Source organism: Halichoeres trimaculatus, unplaced genomic scaffold (assembly GCF_033239565.1).
Source record: "Halichoeres trimaculatus isolate MK-OKI-2021-1 unplaced genomic scaffold, fHalTri1.1 fHalTri1_scaffold_4, whole genome shotgun sequence".
NCBI classification, from domain to species: domain Eukaryota; kingdom Metazoa; phylum Chordata; class Actinopteri; order Labriformes; family Labridae; genus Halichoeres; species Halichoeres trimaculatus.
The window spans coordinates 30,421,785-30,444,303 of NW_027437182.1; the positions used below are offsets into that span (position 1 = coordinate 30,421,785).

The 22,519-nt window shown below is 40.5% G+C and overlaps 1 protein-coding gene across 2 annotated transcripts; it reads right to left on the reverse strand.

Annotated features, from left to right (window-relative positions):
- Positions 1-780: 780 nt before the first annotated feature.
- eps15 (epidermal growth factor receptor pathway substrate 15) lies at positions 781-22,403 on the reverse strand. Of its 2 annotated transcripts, XM_074669106.1 has the most exons (25): positions 22,330-22,403; positions 19,778-19,819; positions 19,044-19,133; positions 18,897-18,944; positions 18,693-18,788; positions 18,430-18,489; positions 17,858-17,983; positions 17,509-17,568; positions 16,766-16,996; positions 16,358-16,503; positions 15,347-15,503; positions 13,703-13,785; positions 11,426-11,498; positions 10,025-10,186; positions 9,689-9,886; positions 9,162-9,581; positions 8,847-8,927; positions 8,406-8,568; positions 8,064-8,108; positions 7,556-7,965; positions 7,249-7,318; positions 7,035-7,105; positions 6,557-6,692; positions 6,246-6,442; positions 781-3,034 (listed from the first exon to the last, which is right to left on the reverse strand). In XM_074669106.1, the coding sequence occupies exons 1-25, from the start codon at positions 22,381-22,383 to the stop codon at positions 2,894-2,896; spliced, it is 3,360 nt and encodes a 1,119-aa protein (XP_074525207.1). In that variant the 5' UTR covers positions 22,384-22,403; the 3' UTR covers positions 781-2,893. The 2 variants fall into 2 exon arrangements, with proteins under 2 accessions (XP_074525207.1, XP_074525208.1); XM_074669107.1 differs by lacking the exon at positions 781-3,034 and having other exon boundaries at positions 5,204-6,442.
- Positions 22,404-22,519: the final 116 nt, after the last annotated feature.

A 22,519-nucleotide genomic window follows, 5' to 3' on the forward strand; every position in this document is an offset into this window, starting at 1 on the left:
CTTGCCCTAAAAAGCTTTGTCTGTATTTTCGAAGGGCAAGCCCTTAAAAATAAATAAATAAATAAATAAATAAATAAATAAATAAATAACAATAATAATAATAATAATAATAATAATAATAATAATAAGAAGAAGAAGAAGAACTAGAAAAAAAATGATTGGGGTAAGCTAACCATCTGAGCCATTAACACAGAAATAAACAATATGGATGGCCAGTATAGAACTATAAATGTACCTTGCTAAGCTGTACCAAGAATATGAACAAAACATAGCCGCATAACCACCTTTAACATAGCATACACTAGTGTGTGGTTGATCATACTGTTATAATTTTGAGGAGGTATTAAGATTTTTAGGTATACGTATTGATTGTAGAATAGAAACAGTCTTTTTGGTCAGAAGTTTCATTTGTATGTGTTATTGTTTATCTAATAGAGAGTATTAATAATGTTGGGTGAACAAATTTGAAGCTGGAGGGCAGGATAGAGACATTCTTAGTTGCTTCCAATACTGTTTTGTATTTGAATATGTAGCACAGGATGACAACATAGGAGTTCTGTATTCATTCTTCGCAGTTCTCATTCTTCTGGTGTTGGCAGTTTTGTTGTTGTTGTTTTCTTGTTTGCCTATTTTATGTGATTATCTTTGAAAAGCCATAAATTAAGTATGCACCTATACTTTTAACTGTATTTGTAAAGCAGTGTCTTTAACTGAGTCTACTTCCACCACTGACTTGGTCCCAACACAACACACAAACTGCAAAACTAAATGTTTAATATTTATTCTGTTTCAATTAAATGCATTACATACCCTGGCAAAACCTCCCATGAAGGTTTTAATTTTTTTACATGTTAGAAAATAAACAAAATACAATTAGCTTGAGTTTTTAAAAGCCTTTATGAGTAAGCCTAGAAACATACCAAGTGGTTTTTGGGTTTTAAAATATGGAGGAGACTGTACAAATGGGAGTAGCATGACAGGTGGCTTTTATGAGTGAGAAAATGAAAACTCTTAAGTGTAGCATGACAAGAAAGTTCAGCAGGCAGATGAAGCCTTTTCTATTTACAATGAACTATCATATAAGAAATGCACTGTACAGGTGATGAGTATCAACTAAAGAGGAAAGATTTTCTGTCTAAACAGGAATAAATCAGTGGTGTCCAAGATGCTGAGGATTGTTCATTCAGAAATAAGCAAAGGTTCTGGATAGAGGCAGGAGCTACTCTGAGTTAGTCAGCAAGAAGAAGAGGAAGAATCACTGGCCAACCAAATGAAACGTGGGCGTTTACAAGAGTGAGCATCCTTCCCGTACCAGCTGACCTTTTTTGCAAGTTAAATCCAAGCCTGAGGTGTGCAGCCTGAAACACAAGAAGCTTCTCCTGAACAACAACAAAAAACACAACCTGGAGAAAATAGATGTTGATACCATTACTCAAAAACAAAAGCTCAAAATGTCTCACTTTGAAATGGTAACTGGTGTTGAACGGTGAAACTAAAATCAACTACATGAGGTTTTTGAAAAACACATATCTTATTACAAAACTTTTCCTCCTACCAGTATCAGAGGTATTGAATTCAGAAAGACTGAAAATAAAATAACTGAACAATACTGATTTCGGCACCGATGCCCTAAATGGGTGTGATTTTTTTCTGTGCTCATACATTAATTCATGTCATTTTTCTTATTTTGATCGCATGGTTTTCTATTGATGTTCAAATTCTCCACAGTTTGGAAAAAAAATTTATACACCTTGAATTTCAGATCAACAAAAACATCTCGGTCACTGGAAGAGTTAATACTAATCTAAAGTTTAGAAGTAATTTGGTTTTCATAACATTTCTAAAGCTGCCTAACAATGACAGACATCGAATGTTGAATTTTGTTAAAGCTGTTGTGGTTTGTGCAATCCCTTGTAGTGTGTCCTGATGATTAATGCTAACTTAAACTATTAACTTATATTACGTGTAGTTTTATTCCTTTTTACTGTCCCGAAAGATATAAAATTTAAACAAAGGCAAAAGTGAAGCTGGGCTTAACAAATAAACTGTGAAATTTGAAGGTATTAAAGTTTTTAGAAGCAAACGGGTTTGTTCGTGTATCTCTACGTGTATTTCACATATCAGGGGTTAACTTCCAGTAAAATAAGAACGAAAGGATAAATTCTGTCACCCTCCTGTATTCATATTTCTCTTTTGTTTTTACTTTATAGACTTTCATCTGTCGTGCCGGGCTGACAAAGAACACAGAGACTACATTTTGTTGCAGTGCCTCTCAAATGCACACTTTGCCAAGCTTGCACAGTTTATGATTTCACAGCTGGAAGGATATTTCTGGGGCTCTGCAAAACAACCTTGTCTATTTTTAATTAAAGAAATGTCATGAATTTTTCATTTTAACCTACGAAGCAAGACTGAGATGAGGTCTTTTATATAAAATGTGCAAGTACTGTAAGTGGATAAAGACAGGACTTCTTCTCGAGTGCATGTTTAAATAAATTACATTCTATGTTAATGCAGGATGTGTTACCTGGTATTGAACGCAACAGTTTTTACATTTGACAATCTTGAAATCCGTCACTGTGTTTCATTTTCAACAATCTTTTCTGTGTGCTACATCTTAGTCCCCTCCCCTGACACAAAGCCACACACACTGACAGGATGGAAAAAAAAAAGATGTTACTGCAGTGAAGAGAGAACACAGTATGAGGAAATGAGTGTTGAAAGATTCAGAGATGGGTTTGTTCTGTGAAGGTCTTTGAATGGGGTCAGCATACGCTGCTGAATCAGTCCTATACAGTCCCCACTTTGCTTTGGTGCTTTCTGGGCTGGTCCAGGCCAGGCTGTGCTGTGCCAAGCCGAGCCAGGCCAGAGGGGGAGGAGGGAGGGGGTTTCTTCAGGAGAGTTCAGACTTGCTGAGTGCGATAGCGAGCTCCAGGTCCTCCTGTTCCTGCTGGGTGAGCCTGGCAAGTCGCTCCTTTTCCTCTCGCTCGCTCTCGCGCTTTGCCCACTCTATCATGTCTTCTTCTGTGGGATACTGCTCCATGAGTAATGACAAACACACACCAGGAAGAGAGGAAGGAGCCAGATATGGACAGTGAAATGAGGGGAGAAGAGACACAAACAGACAAACACACAGTTAACACATGGTACTAAAGAGTCTGCTGAATTCAGATACCTGACAAACAATGAATATCAAAATTTGAACCTAAATCATTGAGCTTTAAAATACAAGTCCACTGTATGGAAAGACGCCATACCTTTTAAAATGTTGCCTTTGAAAAGTATCAAATGTTGCTGGCACTTTAAGATCTGTATCATTAGGAGTAAAGGAACATTACACCATTACATTACACCATTACACTTCCTTTAAATATGGTTATCAGGGACCTGCGGCCCCAGAGGGTGGAGTGTTGTTCCTATTTTGTAAGGCAATTTTTGAACAAAAGAGAAAGGAGGCCCAAGCTATGGTTAGACTAATTCAATTTGAAGCTATAATATTTCAGTGACACTGCTTTAAATGTCTTGTTCCTTATTCTCAACCACATTAGCTGATACCAATCTACCAGGGATTAAGAAATCGTTGAAACTCATAAAGCCAAGCCAAGCCATCCCACAGTGATGATCCATTAAGTCATATTGTATAATATCTTTAACTGTTTTTTGGCTCATGGCTGGAATAACTGGAATGAGGGTAAAATTGGGGTGTACAAAAGCGCATCATGAAAAAGGTTTACAAACTCAACATCTCTAAATACAAAACAACTCAACAGGCCTAAATATAAATCTAGTTCTCCTGGATCAAAGATGATCAGTAAGGAAGCACCTATATTTTTCCCTAAGCTGTGTGTTGTTGTACATTCTGAAAACATCGCAGTGGAAACAGGATATAACATGAGTGTCTCAATTCGAAATAAAAAAGAATCATGTAACTTGAGGTCAGTTTTGAAGGATCACAACAAAAACAGATGAGCGTCAGAACATGGAGGCCAGATTAACTCTGTTATACACAGACAGGACATGCATAAAGAACTACAGTCAGTCTGCTGCATGCAAAAGAAAGGTGGCAGCAAAAATGACAATCACTGGCAGGTAATTTAGAGCTGGTGATTTTGCAAAACATGTTAAGAGAGAGAAATCAGAAACAGTTGATGGATTAAGAAGAAGGCATGCATTTATACATTTAATTCTATGTGTTACAGCCAACTGCTGCTTCTAACATAAACAGGAGGTGAGAGAAATGATGTGTTTTAAAATCTGGACCTGAAGAAACTCTTCATATATCTTGTACTTTGAATGAAAATAAAAAATAGTGTTGTAAGAAAAATGTTTTAGCCCATTGATATCAACTTCTTTCGATTCTAACAGCCCTCTCAACGCAAAAGAGGGCATTTTTATTATCATGAACTGACATCAATCTTATGATAAACACCAATCACACCTGCAATAATTTTAAAAATATGTTTTTAAGGTAAAAACATGCTTTCTAGTGGCACAACAATTCAGAAATGACCAAGCAAATGGAGGCTGCTTGAAAAGAAGGAAGTAATTGCAAACCTAGAAATCATGCTCTATTCAGTGCCTGCAACTATTTTCATTCTTCACATCTTGTGGTTGATGTACATCAAATGCAAAATCATTCATATGGTCTTTCAAGAGCTCAAGCATCTGCAGAGAGTGATGTCATGGATGCACACAGAAGCCAGAGATGGAGCCCTTGATTCAACACTTTATTCAACACTTTGTTTTTCTTTTGACAGAGGATGTAAAGACACACACAAGAGAATACAGGCCATCTGTTTCTCCACAACACACTGCTGACCAGACGAGAGTTAGAGGAACTGATGGATGAAGGATGGATCAACAGACTTATAGATGAATAAATAGTGTATAAAAGAATGGCGGAGGCAGTGGTTTGAATGAGGTGCGTGCATTCATGGACAGGGACATGCAGGGTGCAGGCATGTGACAGGAGGAGAAACCAGAATCAGAAGTGTCTTTCTAAACAGTCGCCCCAACACGTGTATAGACTCGTCTTCTCTTTTCCCCCAACAGTTATACGTTAAGTTGTTACTTTTATTGTTAGAAATCTAAATATATAAACATTTTTTAACCAATGAGGGGAAAAAAACACAGGAAACTGTAGTTCCCTTTTTCTGTTAAGATTTGTATTAATTCCTGCTACTTGGCTCTCATTATACAAAAAAAAGAAAAGAAAGAAAAATCTCTATCAAAAAGGCACCTTTAATGTAGCTCAGTCACAACAATATTTCGTGGAGCAGTGCAATCATTGGGTTTCTAATCAACAAGAGTGACCTACAAACCTCGACTGTAACGGTCTGAATGGGATCTCACTCATTACGCAATGGGCATCATGCTGCATCATGCTGGTCGAGGTCAACGAATGGAATACCTTCAGGCTTTTGTTGTGCAAACTCAGCAATATATCGACTGCTTGCCAAGTTTCTGCACGTAATTAACAGTTTGCAGCAACGGGCATTTGGAATGTTCCTGAGACATTTCAGTGTAAAAAGGTGCATTAAATGACAGATTATGCCTTCATAAAATCATCTGATTTGGAAATTAAATATATTAACATACACCGGCTGTTATATAGGACTGCCAATGCCAATCAGCTTCTTATCTCTCCATTCACTGCCAGCTGTTAGGAGGGACGTGTTATCATGACAGGAGACATTTATAGTACATTTATTTGTAACAGAAATGTTTCAAAATTAATATATTAGCATCTCATTCTATTGATGTCCATACTTTAATATTTCTCCTAAAGTGCAACAGTGTGACTTTAATCTGATTGGTTAAATAAAGTCCGGTCGTAACACCCGTTTGAAACACAAAGGTAATACAAATGTGAAGAATCCTCTGAAGGCAACGCAACGCATTCAGAGGAAAAAATCTAGATACACACACCATCACACAGGATGACAAAACACCCCAAACTGAAATATTGAATGTTTAATAGCTTATAATAAGCTTTAATCAGGAAAAAGGGATTATTTAAAAGCAAGGGAAGCATGATTAGCCAACGCTACTGTGTAAAGCTGACCGGTTCATGTCTTTGGGGGTTTATGGTGGCAGTGGATGGAGTGATTACAAAGCTGACTTCATTTGCATCTAAAAAATAAAATCTTCAAAAATAAGCTTTGTTAGCAGGAAGAATAGACAAGAGGGCGTGACTACTGAGAGTCAGTTGAAGGTGAGGGAGAGGGCGAGAGGGATGTGCTCACTTTGTCAAAGCTGGCAAATCGGTCAGCTTCCCGTACGTTGTGGCGAGGAGGGGAGGAGGGGGCGAAGGGGTCGGCTAAAGGATCCTTAGCAGGCAGGGAGGAGGAGGAGCAGGAGGAGGTAAAGTCTCCTGCAGGGAAGTGCCCTCGCCGCTGGAAGGAGTCAGACGACTCTGTTCTGGAGATGGACGATCTCTTACCTGATGCAGACAGGTGTGGAGAAAGAGAACTGAGGAGTTTTTCTTTACTTTGAATGACTCAAACTTGGAAAACATACTGTCATCATTCCTACAATGAGATATCAAGGCACTGACCTGGAGGTGGAGGAGGCGGTCTAGTTGGCGTACCCGTTTTAGGGGGCAGGGCTGGAGGGACATCAGGGCTGGCTGACTGACTGTCTTCCTGAAACAGGTTCTTATTGTTGATGCCAAACTGGTCTGAACCATTTGACTGAAACACAAATTAGACGCACTCTTTGAAAAAACAAGACAAATAAAGAGACATTCTGATATTACTGTAAATATTACACATGGTCTTTGGAGAAAACAGAGCGTTAGTGGATGTTTCCTCCACAGGGGAGAGCTGGGTCGTATGGTTCAAGTTGTTTCCTCCCAAAAACCACAAAGCACTCAACAACTCAGCCACACTCTTCCTGGATTATCTCTTTTTAGAAGTGAGTTCACTTCACTCTACTTGCACCAATGAGGGGGACCATGTTCAACTTGATTTTCAGCTTAACTCTAAAGAAAGGATTTTTTAAGAGCTGCACAGGTCACCTACAACATGGGTTACCTTTGTCAAGGCACTGAAGTCTGCAAAGCCCCCTCCAAAGGACTCGTTTCCAAACACAGCAGCAAACGGATCTTAAACAAAAGAGGAAACAGAAGTCTCTGAACCCAAAGAGGCAAAAACATATCACATAAAGGATTTAATGCAAAACCACTTTCCAAACATGACATGCTAAACCAATCTGCCCCAGAAGGTGGCACTATACCTCAAATCATACCTGGGTCTGAGTTTGTGCTGACTGTAGTACCACCTGGGGCAAACGGGTCATTGGATGCTGCTGAGTCCTTCTAGAAAACAAGAAGCACAAAAGATATTTCATCTCTTTGAACATTATACAGTAAACTCTGAAGAGGATATAAATATGCTTAAAACTAAATTGCACAGAAAGACGTTTTATTCATCTGGTGATTTTAGAAAAAAATGCATGGTACAAACTCTGACTGACTAAGATTTGGTTCATTTTCCGTATCCTGCCAACTTCTAATTAAACTAGAGGCTGAGCGTATGGTGACCAGACTACACACCACAGCCAGATCAGAGTTGGGTGAAGAGCAGCTGAAGGGGTCAGTCCCTCCGTCCTGGGAGCCGAATGGATCCGCCTCTCCGACGGCGTTCACTGTACCTCCAAAGAGGTCAGGTTCTGCCATACTGTTCCCTGAGGAGCTGAACGGATCCTTGGCCACCGGAGTTAGATTTGCCGGTTTGGAGGCGAAGAGATCTGAATCTGCTGCTGGTTCTGCTGCTGGTGCAGCTGCTGTGTCACTTGGTCTGGATGCAAACAGGTCTGGCTCTGGCATTCCAGTAGTGGTACCGAACGGGTCAGCTGAGGCAGAGAAGGGGTCGTCTGAGGAAAAGGGTGCACTAGAGGTCTGTTTGAAGAAGGAGTCTGCAGCAAAAGGGTCTGACCCTTTGAATGGATCTCCTCCAAATGGATCTGATAAGACAGGGGAAGAAACACGGATCTTCAACGTGAAGTTCGTGGGATATTTTGAGGTATGGCGAGAAATCATGATATTAACTTCAAGAACTTACCTGCAGCATCTGCTTTTCCAAACGGATCATCTTTAAATGGATCATCTGTACGAATAAGAGAGAATCTTTAATCTGACCATTTCACATCAGCTGAACAAGTCTTTGGTGCCAAATGTGACAAACTGGCAACAAATCCTTCTGAAAATACCTGACCACTAAACATGGTGCAATATATGAACACTGTAAATCTTTTTTGAGAATTATTGTTAGAAATTCCTGAAAAATTATCTTAAAACCAAACAAAAAGTGTAAAAGAGTAGATCAGTTTTTTACCTGACTGGAAAACTTCAGCATGTTATTTTTAAAATGATGAAAAGTTTTGAGACGTTTCTTGGGACTCACGGTCAGTGAAGGGGTCTGAGTGGAAGAAGTCCATCTCGGGGAGGGAGGGAGGGTCCTTTTGGGGGAGCTGAGAACGAGGGCCGATTTGAGGGGGTAACGAGGAGGTGTTGGTTTCTGCAGACTCTGGCGGCTCCTGTTTTCTCTCTGGCTCTGGTGATGAAACCTTACAAACAAAATCACTGTGTTATAATCGATTAATCTGACTGAGACATTCCTGGGCATCCTTAATCTGCTTTTGGAAGCATTTACATCTTCAAACTAGTATCATAACACAAAGTTTTGTAAGACACTGTTTAATTTGTTTCAACTTAAACACGGCCTCAGGATGAATACAAGTTCTATAGATTGAATTGTCATCTGCAAAACAAAATCAAAATAAGACAAAAAGGGACAAACACAAGAGGACTGTATTCTTTACTTTCTAACACTCGTATCCTTTACCTTTGGTGAGCTCTCTTTAGGCAACTCCTCTGCATCATCTGTAACCTCTGAGGAGATGCCAGGTGTGGAGCTATTCTGTTCCTGAGAATATTGGAGAAAACAAGTGTTGTTACTTATCTTGGGACTGTATTAAAATCTACATTCCTGAAAAATGAACTTTGAATATGCAATCTGTAAATTAAGCAAGCTACTTTCTGCACAGACTACTTTCTGTGGTTTAATAAAGTTTAAAGTATTAAAAGAATAAAAGCACAGCTTTGGACAATTTCAGAGGCAGATATGTGTTAATCCTTTTAGTTTCAAGAGTACTCCTACCTTCACTGGATTCTCGTTGGACTTCGTGAGAGAGGAAACATTGTTGTACAACTCAGATGAAGCTAAACTAGTGTACAGATCATCCAGGGCATCAGGCTCCTTTTTGTCCTCCTCTGGAGTCTTTGGGCTCTCTTCCTCTTCCTCTTCGTCATCCTTCTCTTTCTCTTCTCCCTTCTCTTTTGGTTGCGTATGCTCTATCTGTTGATTCCAGATGTCCACAGGATCTTCTTCCTTCAGCTCTTTAGGCCCATCTTCCTGGAAGAGGTCCTGCTGGAAGGGGTCCACCTGGTGCATCTCTGCAGTGGGGCCTGCTGAGCCATTCATCATGACAGGAGAGCTGTCTTCCAGGGCTCTCTTCCAGCTGAGCTGAGCAGTGACAGATCTCTCCTCTACCTGGAGATCGTTGAGTTTCTGTTGAACCTAGGGGAGCAGAGAGAGGAGTGTGTTTGAAGGATAAATGACTGATGGAAAAATAACACATCAGGACTTTCAGCAGAGAAAGGAAACTTGATGGGTATGAGACTGACCTGTGCCACTTGAGTAAAGGAGTCTCTGACAGACTCTTTCAGAGGAGTGAGCTGCTCTTGGGCGGCCTGGACCTTCTCCTGCAGCTTTCTGCTCTCCTCCTGCAGAGCAAGGAGCTCCTCCCTGGCCTGAACTAGCTCCTCCTCATATTGACAAATCTTCTGCTCCTGCTCCTCATGCTCAGACTGTAGTGATGAAATCTGTGATTGGTGTAACATTCATGAGTTTAATAATATCGCACAGCAGGATGAGAACCAGTCATGTACATATCATGTCTTTTCTGAGCCGTGTTAAAGGCATCTGCCTCACAGCTGTAGAGTACAGTAGAGTAGACCTACCAGCTGGGTCTCTTGGCTGGTCTGTGCGCGAATATGAGACAACTGTTCCTCAAGGGAGTTTTTCTGCTGGTCCAGTTCATCCAGGGCATCCTGGACTTTCTGACGCTGAGACTGAAGCTGCTGCAGTTCCTCACTTTCCCTTGCCACCTCATCTTGTAAATCCTGCAGACAACAAGCCAAAGGGGATCGATGGTAGATTCAAACATGTGATTATTGATTTTTCACTTCTTAACACTGAAAAAAAAAGACTTAAGCTACAACAACAATTCATATGAATCTCAACAATATTTCTTTGTGGCTCAACCACTAAGAAATATGAGTCACCAGACACAAGAAGTGAGATTCAGCAGAGACAAGAAATCAAAACAATAGCTGTTTTCAGAGACCACCTGAACAACAGGCTTTTAACTCATAAGAAATAAAATGAACGGATATATTATGAATTATAATACAGAGTTCAGTCTCTGCCTTCATTATTTGAGAAGCGTCCTGAAATGACTTTTGCAATGAATTGTTAATTAAGATCAAAACAGCAAAGAGGGATGCACCAGATGTAGCAGAAGAGGGATGTATAGATGTGAATCCACACACACCAAATACGAAGAGATGAATTCTGATGAGGAAGCATTCACCTTATTTTCAAAGGTTGTGAAAATGAAGCTGAGAAAACAGCTTCTAAAGCAAACGCAGTTAAACAGTGTCTCCTGAGTTATAGATGGAGTTCCCTGCCTCACTGTGATCGCCACAAAAAAGATCTCATCTTCTCTGGCTACTGTGGTCCAGGCAGCGGAAGTAACCCAGATCACGACAACAACCAAGATAAAGCTTTTTCAGGATTACATCCTCAAAAACACATTGAAGTATAAATATCCAACAGCACTGGAGGCTACCCCGCACTGCCAAGATATTCAGCAACGTCAGCATGAGACTCCCCCGAGTCCCACACTCAAGCTCCGACATCAGACTGAACTCCCAAAAGCGGAGCAGACTAGCCCTTTAAGTCATCAGATCCTAAAATAGAGCCCATCTCTCAGGCTCAGAACAGACAGACACGCCTACACAAGGACACCGGCCTCTCCCTCTTTGCTGAGAAGCACTAACTGAACAAGCGTCTGAGACAGCCGGGCAAATGTATTATTGATCCCTTCCTCCAGTGTATCCATTACAACAAAAATCAACAACTGCTTTAGCACCTGCCGTCTGAACCGGGTTTTCATTTACACAAGGAAAGAGGTTGAAATACACACGTGCTCACACACTTATGTTCTATGTGTTCTAACAGCAGTGGTATGAAGCTGTGATTTCAAAGATGTTCTCACAAACATCCAACATGCCCTTGGTTTTGTCCCTCCATAAATCCACACAGACAAACACTGACAAATGGAAACATCAGGACCTCACCTGCACTTCGCTGCTGCGCTGTCTGATGGCCTCTTCCTTCTCCTTGATCTCCTCTTCCACCGTGCTCTTCTCCCTGGGGTTCCAACATAAGAGACAGGAGTATTTCACCACAGAGGACAGAGAAGGTAAAACCGGTACTCCAAGCCCACCCAGCCCTAGCCAGCTCTCCAATGATCCTTCTTTCCCCTGCGCCTGAACCCCAACAGTCTCTTCTCCCTGAGCCACCATGATGTCCTTAAATCCCAAACTCTACTCAGACAGTACAAAGAGCGACTCAGAGAGCGGCAGAGAGAGAGCCTGCAGCTACAGCAGGTGTGTGAGTGTGAAATGATGAGAGTAGAAAAATAAAATAAAATGGTGTGCAAGACTTCAGGGCTGTGGAGCTGCAGCTCTGCAAAGCGCTATGAGGATGAGTGATGGAAAAAGTGAGCATGTGCTGGCTCAGTCAAATGTGTGGGAGATGAGGAGTGAGAAGCAGATGGCTGCCTCGAGGATGGAGGGAGAAAGCGAGGGAGGAGGGATGAGTGATGATGAACCAACCTTCATCATCTAACATTTGTGCTGCCTGAATGTTCAGCCTCTCTTCTACACTCTCTCATCCATCCCGCCAGAGAAAACATGGAACGGGATGCATCGTAACTTGTGTTTGACAGACAACAAATGTGTACAAAATATCTCCACTAACACTGACACTAAAAATATCATTTAAGAGGTTCAAACACGAGCATTACTGTCAAGTGCTGATCTTGTATAACAGCAAAATGAAAGTCTTTCAACTCTTGAAATATGAAGAGTTATCTGTGGCAAGATAACTGCAGACAAACCTATAAATGTATTTTACAGTCAAATAACAGCCAAGATTTTCTCATTTTCATATGTAGCTAAATGTTGAAACAGCTGATCATACATATAAAAAAGAACATTTTGCAATAATGTTACATTTATAGAAAATTACCTCAATTTTGTTGAATTTTTAATGTGCAGTACATGTGTACATGTTCTTTTAAAAAATACATAACACTGCTCTCATTATACTAGTGAAGAGAGAATCTAAGGTAACTGTGGTTAAAAACAAGCATCATCCTTACACCGTACAGTCTTTGCCAAATGTCTCTAAAAATAACAGCTTTTCTTTTCTCTCATTTCATACAAATCTGCACCATTGCCTAATTATGGTGCATCCGGCAGCAGAACTCCAGTCAACCTCACCTGAGCTTCATATCTGTTCTCTAACACTTACCTATTATCATCCTTCTTACCCTCCTCCTCCTCATCATCATCATCATCATCAGCAGAGGGTTGCTGCCAGATTCTGAAGCAGTTACAAACACGAATCATACTTTAAGCCCCTCTCCTCTGTTGCCGGTCTGAAGCTCTAAACTTAGTTTCCTTTTCAGTACATCTTTCTTACTCTCTTTTAACGTTAACACACAGCTGTCAGCACAGCTGTCTGAGAGTGTATGTGTTTGAGTTAAATGAGAGGAAGGGGGGCAGTTTCTCACTTCTCACTCTCATCTTTCACTGTTGAGAGTTATTCTGATACCTATGAAATGAAACCTGTAACAGCTGATAATGATATTTAACCATTGCTCATACAAAGACTGCAATAAGTATTTTAGCATAAAAGAGGATGTGAAGCCAAAGCAAACGCCTCCAGTCTAAATTCAGTACTTGTACCCGTGAAAATACAGACATAAATATCTTTAGAGCTTGTGCTGCACTTTGTTTAATGTATCAGAAGAAGTCTTTAAAATGTGACAAATATTGCACCCTATTCTTCCATCTAGATTTCAAAGAGCAGCTACATAATTCAGCTTCAGCCTTCTGCTGCATTTGGAAGCTTGTAAATAAATTTTCGTGCTTGTCAATTTTCGTGGAAGCCGTGGGAGGGAGTGTTGGCAGAAAGACTGAATGTGTGACAGTAAGAGTGACATAATCTTGTAGACCTGGACCAGTTACACACACATACTGCCAGTGCTGAAAAAATGCATCCAGGCTTTTTAGTGCAGGAGCCAAAAAAAACCCGCCACCTGGACTTCACACAGTCCCCAGCTTAAAACCCAAGAATGTTAATTGATGGTGACATTGAATACCTCTGCAGACATTTTTTTTGAGTAATACAGTCAAAAAAGACTCTTACTGCAGCATCTTGCTTTATACTATCTGTTTGTATCCCACAGGCCTTCTTTTGGGTATCTCAGGTCTCTACCAGAGACAAAATCTGCATGAACATGGAGGTTTTTCACTGTTGTCAAATGCAGAGCCATAAAAACATACCTTTGTAGTTCCACAATCTCGTTACTGAGAGAATCCAACTCTTTAATAGCAGAGAAGTCAGCTGCCAGGTTGGCCAAGTTGTTCTAGAGAGGAAAGATTGGAGATGACATCATTTTTAGCTAATTCAAGTTAAGGATGATCCTGTGAGCTGGGCTAGGAAGAGTAACCTCTCAATCACATTCAAAGGGTAAAGCCTTGAGGGCCGTTTACACAACAACGGTTTTAGGGTGAAACGAAAGAGTTTTGTTGCGTTTCAGCCTCACGTTTACACGGAAACGGCGTTTCCGCCGGCCTAAAACGCAACTTTTGAAAACAGCCTCCAAAGTAGGATTCCTCTGAAATGCTGCCGACACTGTTGCCGCGTTTTCAGTGGAAACACTGACGTCACACTCAGTGTCGCGTGAGCGCATACAACAGGACAACAGTACCGTTGTTACGGTCGTCGCGAACTACCCTGTCATGCTTGTGCTTCTCAATCTACTGTATCTATGAACTGTCTCCAAACAAAATGTGCATCCGTTGCTCCACTTTTGCCCAATACACCAGATGATCAGCTCAACTCTACTTCGGTGGAGATCTCCCAAAAGAGGCTTCTGGACAAGACAGTTATAGCACCACCTGCAGGCCTGCTGTGCTTACTACAGAGTTTTCAGTCCCTCAGCGTTTCCGTCTAAAAGCAGATTTTTTTCACTGCATTTGAGCGTTTTCAGATGAAACTTTGTCTTGTAAACGGGGCCTTACTCTTCAATCTAGGAGATACCAGGATGTAGGTGAAAAACCTCACAGCATAAGAAAAACAAACAGTTCACAAAGCTACAGTGAAGACCTTTAAGTCAGCACACGTGAAACAATGAATGGAGACACAACCTGTTTGAGGGAAGCTCAGGCTTAAGTCTATGTCTGCTAAAGCTAATTTTGAGCTTTTTATTGGTGTCTACTAACCTAATGTTTTGTCTTCCCAAAATATAGCTTTCCACCTCAACAGAAACAGCCCACTAACAAAATGACATCTGCATACACTTAGGTTTCACACATTTTTTTTTCAGTGACAGACAGACACTATTGTATGTACGCTACAACTGAGACTCACGTGAGATATTCCTGCTGCATGTGTGAAATGGATAAAATGAATATAAAGAGTAGACACACAAAGCTGCACACCTCAAAAAGTAGAAAAAAATCAACTGGGGAGGGGGGGGCTCACACCACAATTTTGATCTAGGAACCTCAAATGTAATTTTTCAAAAGATATCTACTACAGTGATAAGTTAAAACTGCACAATGGAATATTAATTTGTATTTTAGCATGCAATCAATGTGAGATCAAGTCTGTCCTAGTATCTTTTGTATTATTTCAAAAGGACATTTACAGACACACTCAAACCTTCTGTTATTAACACAATCATCCAGTTTTTCCGCACTTTACTGTCTCATCTTCCCTGCAGGCTTTTTGTTCTAATAATCTGAACATCTGACACCAGTCTCATCATTAGGGATTCTCTAGATTTGATCAAGGTTTGCGTTTGATCATTTCAATTTAATTTTTTTCCTGTCGGGCACATCCTCACGCTGAATTGAGACAAGTAAAAAATCTAGTCATCCATAGGGTTTCTTCATATGCAGAGAGCACTCAGAGTGACTCACCTGCTTAATGTTTAGTCTGTCCGATGGAGGGATCATCTCCGGGGAGAGGCTCTGTGGAGGGTCCAGGCCTTTAGTCAGCTTCTGGTTGATCAGATAAAGTGCCAGGGCAAACTGCTCTCGTGTTAGCTTTCCAATGTCTCCAATGTCACAAAGCTCCCTGAGAACACAAACAATGATGTTACATAAGGGGGAAACGATTTACACCTCAGGCCACAAACACTTAGTCCTGATTCACCATGGTCCTAATTAACAGGACTACATGTTCTGGAGACATAAAATCCATATGAGGTGATACTGCCTGGTAGGATGCGTCAGCATGTACTGCCAGTTCTTTGGATGCTGTTATTACTCTGCATTAATATGGGACAAAACTATTACTGCTTCTTCAAAATCACAAATTGTCAAGTTCATGTCATTGTCATTAATTATAAATAGAAAACCAAGGACATTCATATCATATCCATGTTGAAATAAACCTTTGTGACCTTCAACTAGTATTCATTAACAATAACAGTGAAAATGTAAAACACAGTATGTTCCATACATCTGACAACACAACCTAACAAACTCTGGAAACTGTTGTCATTACTAAATGCATTTATGCTCTTTTTACCCATCTTTACATTCTGCTTCTCTCTGGTTACTGACACAACTGAAACTGCAGTTTCCTGTTGTTCTGTGTCTGTCTGCTTTAAGAAACTTTTGTTCCACCCCAAAAGCTTTTGTTTTGGTTTGTCTTTAGGAGAAACGTTACTTTCAACAAAAGGTCAACTGTGAGAAGGTGATGTTTTGTGTGCTCTGCATTTTTTTCAGTCACTCCAGGGAAATAGATAAGATTTCTTGGTGTAAATTGAACAGGCAAACATTATGAGATGAAGACAGTGATGTGACATGACGAGACAGTTTAAAATCAATAAACCTAAATAAAAGCTTAAATACAAAAAAGCCACAAGTTGAGTGTGCTTTACAAAACTTGATAAAAATATGATTAAGCTTTCTATGCCCACTTACCAGATGCGTGCAAGTGTAGCAGAGGGCAACCCCGTCTTTAGGAAGATGTCTCTGACTTCAGGTCCAGACACAAGTCCGTCCATGTCACCGTCTGTCTTGCTGAACAACTCGTCGTACTTTGCTTTATCTGCTGGTGACACCACCCACTGCACAGCAAACAAACAGATTTTACTCGCACCAAAGATGCTTCACAGTGGAATCCTGACTACATTTGGACAGTAGCTCAAAACGTACTTACAATCATAAATCCTTTATCCTTTCTCTTTTGAAAAACACACTGAACTAGCCACCCTGAAATCATTTTTCAATGTTTCTGTTTCAGATACTTGACATTTTAAAAAACAAAAAAACATCCAGAGCGCTTCTCAGATACAACAGGCAGAAGAGAGAGACTGGTCAGGTACTCACAGGGGCAGCTGCTGGTGTGGGAGCAGGAGCTGGGGTGGGTTTAGGGGGGTGGGGCATGGTCTTGGAGCCAGAATGGGAGGAGCGACTGTCTTTGACTGAAGGGGGCGAGGGTAATAGGGGCATCACAGGGGGCACTGAGGGTTTTTTTCTCTTTGAGGGTGGAACCAGGGGGGGCGGTAGAGACATGGGAACAGGTTCCCCCTCTAGTGCTCTGTACACCAGATACATGGCCTGGGAAAATGCAGAAGAAGAAATCAATGAAAGCATATTACCATCCTGTAACCATTGAGCCGTCAGACTTCTTCCAAACGCCTGGAAACTGTTCCCTTCATGGCTGCAGAGATGATTTTCACAGCATGTAAAAGCTTCATGGATTGCACATTAAGTATAAATCGATGCAAAATATTGGATGTTGTTTGTGTATAAAGTGTGCAAAGTTATCCAGATCTTAAATCATTCTTGACATCAACCTGGAGGAATATTTTCATAATTTGAGGTACTGTTTTGATACTGTCTGATATTGTTACATGTGAATACCTTAAGCAAAAGTATTTTGACAGCAGAGACTAGGGAAAGCCCCTTTCTTCAGTCAAAGAGCTAGAAAAACTTTGATCAGTGCAGTAGTATGCTCACAGTTTTGAATTCAGAAAGTTCAGAAACGGTCTGAGATGAAAGTCTCTGCAGACTCAGAGTGCAATCCTTGTGGTTTCTTTCTAGTAGTAAAATATTAGCTCATCTCTTACCACTGAAAACTCATCTTTGTCCAGCATGCCATCTCTGTCGAGGTCACTGAGCTCCCAAACCTTCAACACACATAGATATTGTTGTTCATGAATCATTACAAAACTCCATGAGACACGTCTTTTTCACTTCCTCTTTGATGACTTTTCCCTCCCAATGACTTTCATTTTGCATTTTCTTTTAACTTTCAACCAAGTGTGCTTTCCTTTTCTTTCATTCATAGTGTGACACATAACCCGTCACATTATTACTCAGTTTGTTTCTAGATTGGAGATAATAAGAAGGTTATGCTATAGCTAGAAACAATTCACTTCTACATGATTCAATGACTATAAAGTGTCAGGATCGTACCCTGCCGAGGATGTCAACGGGCAGTTTAGAGTTGAGTAAGACAGGCTTGACTTTGTCTCCTGTTAGCATCCCTCCTGCTGGATTCAGACTTTCAAAGATAGAGTCAAACTTCATCTTCTCCTCAGGCTGAAAAAAAAGATAAATTCTGTTAATAAAATTGAACTCAAAGCAGAAAAGTGAGTCTCGACATATTTTAAAATTAGCTTGTGTGATGTTGGAAACACTGAAATTTCCCAGGCAGTTCAACAACGTAACTAGAGATTCTAATCTTTCAAAATATTTTTTTTTTTTACTGATATGGTCGTCAAACCAAATGTTCACCTTGGAACATTTACTAAAGTCAGTGGTTGGTCTTGAGGCTCAAAATGTCTGCACTCTGTTCACTTGATTTCTCTTCTATCATATGTGATCGGAACATAAAAGACCAAATGTGATTCGCATAAGCATACCGAAGTAAAGAAATGTCAGCCTTTTGTAGAGTTAAGGTCTTTAGAAATAAAAAAATATCAAACTTGACAAACAAACAGATATAATTTTACTTGTATTTAAGCAAAAAGATAAAGTTGCCTCACCTTGACAACCCAGGGAATTTCACCTGCTCCTCCTGCTGACAGTGGGCTGCTTGTGTCGTGCTACGAAATAAAAAGATCAATGTTACAAGTCTGTGGAAATATAAAACCAGGTATGATATTTCACTACTACAGCAGGTAAAAATGTGAGGGAAAGAGGATAACGCTTGGTGTTGTGAAACTTTTTAGGGTTTATTTTAAATGAATAGCAGCATTTTAAATGATATCTGATATAATTTGTGCTGAAGTGTTGAATGCAGACTTACAAATTTGGGGGGAGGAACAGCCACATTAAGACTCTTGAGTGCCACCTCCAGGCCATTTTGAGCACAGGCCACCAACCGTAACGCAATGAAAAATTGCTGTGGAGTAAAGGCACACTACTTGTGACATGAATTCAGAAATAATGCACACTCTGAACACATTGCACAACACAATCAAGCATGATCAGAACCACAGTGCATTTGTACCTGTTTGTTAAGAGCACCTTTACGTTCAGAATCTGCTAAATCCCAGATCTACGGAGACAGAAGAAACTGAGACACTTGTTTTCATCAACATAAACACTAAAAACAATAAAAGAGTATTGCCAATGTGCTGATTTGAATCTTTCTCACCCTCCCTAGGACCAAGTCAGCCAAGCCTGACCTCTTCAGGAACAGAGCTGCATCTGCTGCTGCCACCCGCCCACTGCCAGTTGGATCAACCTACAAAAAACACAACCCAAAAATTAAACCGCATACTGGTAATGATATTTCAATGAAATCTATCTCATCAAAAAACACATCTGCGCTGTTGTGAAAGGCCGTGAATTTCCTATGTGAAAGCTTCAGTCTGCATTGCAGAAAAAGCTTACAGCGCATTCTCATCAGGAAGACACAGGCAAATAAAAAAGGAAATGAAACATGCAAGAGGAGCTGCTTAAATCAATACTGAAAATAAACCAAAGCTGTTTCCCAAGCAATCGATTAGCCTGATATTGGATCTGTGAGTAGTCTTTCATGAGGCTCACAGTGAGCTCCCCTGACATGTTGGGCAAAGGGAAACATTATTAATTCATAGAGAGAGACTTCCTTTACTGGACACAAAGAATAGAGATGATAGGAGAGGAGAGATCACTGTTCACTAACACACCACGGCTTTTTCTGTGCTACTGAGAGCTGAGAGTTTAGAGACTAAGTGCACTGAGATAGAGAAGATAAAAAAGCTTTTTCTCAACACTTTTGTTTTCTTCCCTTTTTTTCACCCAGAGCACTGTACACCAAAATCCTCTTCAAATTACTCTTTAACTTAAGACATCATTTTTAATCTCAACACCAATTCTTTAGATTAGAGGAGACATTTTGCATACCTGTCGGTAGTATTTGTCGTAGATTGGATTTCCACTGGAAAGCTGTAAAGGCAATAAAAAAGAATAAAAAGTTAGAGTTGGTCGACAAATTTAAAGTTGGTGCACTTTTATGATGTGGGAATAATATGACTGGGAATATACTACAATCAAATCCTCTCTTAATTCTGAAATCTCAGCTGATGAACAAACGTTTTTCTGGCTACCATACGTGTTTCATGCACTGAGCCAAGACAGCTGTAGGAAAAAAAAGAGCCTGATCCATTACAGATGGAGAATGGAGGACACACAGACTTTGACCAATATGTTCAATTCCAGCGTCATCATTACTCATCATACCCATACACATTTCTTTCACGGCAACAGCTGCATTGTTAAAACTCTAGGCCTGGGAGAAATGAACATGTTGACTTTGATCAGTGCTAAGAAAAATGTGCAACATCTCATCTTGGCCGAGCCTTTTCATAAGGTCTGTTTACAATTAAATGAGACAAAAATGTAGATTTTCTACCACCTGGCAAAAAGACTAACCTAGGGTGAGGCATCACAACTACTCTAGATAAAATAGTAGGCAACATATATCAGATTTGAGCTGTAAGTACAAACTCTTTTTTGTCCTCATCACTTTGCAAAGAAAAGCAGGAAACAGTTATTTAAGAAGGTTACACCAGTATGTGTTGGGCTGTTTCATGTGTTGCTATTGTGAGTTTTCTGGAAAAGAGTGTTCCAATATATGTCTCAACATTTCTCAGAACTGCTATGACTCACAACATCACACACAGTTTTTGCTAAATCACACGTTGACTTCGGGACATAAACCAGGTCTCCAGAGGGTACTGATGGTCTGCTTCTAACGGCTGGTACAGGGTGTCACTCCACAAAGAGCAGCTAATTTTGCTTTCTCTCATACCCACTCTAAACACAGCCCTTTCCTCTTTTCATACTATTGTCCACAGCTGGGCTGAACAGGAAACGCATCAGCATTTCCTTCTCCATATAGCTAAAAAATGACATTACTTTTTATGCTTTTTTAATCCACAGGTGCAGCAAATGAGGGAACAGGTGAGAGTAATTGAACAGAGAATGAATCAGTGAGTTTGTGAGGAATAAACTTAAACAGTCCAAAAAAAAAAAAGTACAGCAGAGATAAGTGGTCAGTCAGCCTGATGCAGAAGAAGACTAACAGGAAAAACTCAGCCTGCGATCAGCACAGTTATCTGTCAGCTATGTCAACTGCCAATTTAAAGCAAGATAACTGTCCACACACTTATCTTTCTGTGGCCAATGCAACTTCTTTTCCGCGACACACAATAGTGTGCCTGGAACTGTTGGTGGCTGTAACACTGTAGTCATTGTACTGGTGAATCTTTAATTGTGCATTGAAAAAAACAGCCCCAATCACCACCCAAATACAAATACAATACAGTGAAAGGGGTTTCACATTGAGTTTATTTGAGGAGCTTCACCTATAATACGAACACAATAATGTCACTAACAACATAAAGAGAACACCGGTGTAAGGGTTACCAAGTAGTTGAGATGACTAGCTGGTACACCAGTGAAAAGTCACTTCAGAGGTTTCTGAACTCATCAGTTAAGACATAATAGTGGCAGAGAGCCCTTGTGTGTTGTTAGAGGCTACAGTGGCTCAGGTAACAGCTCTGTGACTGTACCATACCTACGGGAGCAGCCAGCTACCTGCTAAATAACTTATTTACAGTGCAAACAAACACATCCCAGAGTTTAATTTAGCTAGCAACAGTCTGATATTTTGTCACCGCATTGCTGGCTAGTGGCTACCAAGTTTACTTCCTCTTATTGGTTGCAAAACAAAATACAGCACTATTCGGAGTTTTACATGTAACACATAACAGGGGCAGTGGCTAACCGGCTAACAGTTCACGTCCACTTCAGAAAGGTCACAGAGAAACCACAAAGTCAGTCAGAGAGGCACGTTTACTTGTATTTATAGCAGTTGATTGGCTGGTTGTTCGGTCGAACACTAAACTAAGTAACATAAGTAGCATAGAAATACAGAACAGAAGTTATATTGCTAAAATTGCTTAGTTTGATGGGGAAAACAAAGTAGGAGCGGCTATAGAGGCGAAAATATGACAGTTAAGCCACAACAGGAGCACACATGAGTATCTAGTATTAACATCTCACAGCCAGGACCAACTAGCCTGCAGCAAAACGAGGCTGCTCAAAACGTGATTATCCGCACTCCCCACCGAGCTGAAGCCAAGAAACACTACAAGGCTTTTCTCAAGTTTGACAAAGCGGCCAAATAACAGCACAAACACTTCACACAAACTGCTGTTAGCTAGCAGGCTAGCTAGCTAGCTACGCCCTTACGCAGTCCCCAAAGAGATTAGGCAGAAACTTTTCCCAGTCACAGCAGCACTCAACTTCCAAAAAGAGGGACGAGGCTCGAGGTAAGCTCGCCTTTCTGTCTATATAGTTTCATTTAACAAATCTATAGTGTCTCCGAGCAAAACAGGCAGAGGCCGTGAAACGTTTGCTGTCGTTATATTTGAGTTGTAAGACAGTGTTACCTGAGTAAGAGACAGAGTGGCAGCCATAGTGTTTCTGTTTCCCACTGCTTTCATGCTGCGCTGCTGCCAGACACAGGCAGAGGCCGCTCTAAAACCTGGCACTGGACCCTCACTGGAGCAGTCACTGAAACCTGGCTGGGACTTCATTACAAAAAAGAGCACAATGAGTATGATAATGCAGAAAGAGTGA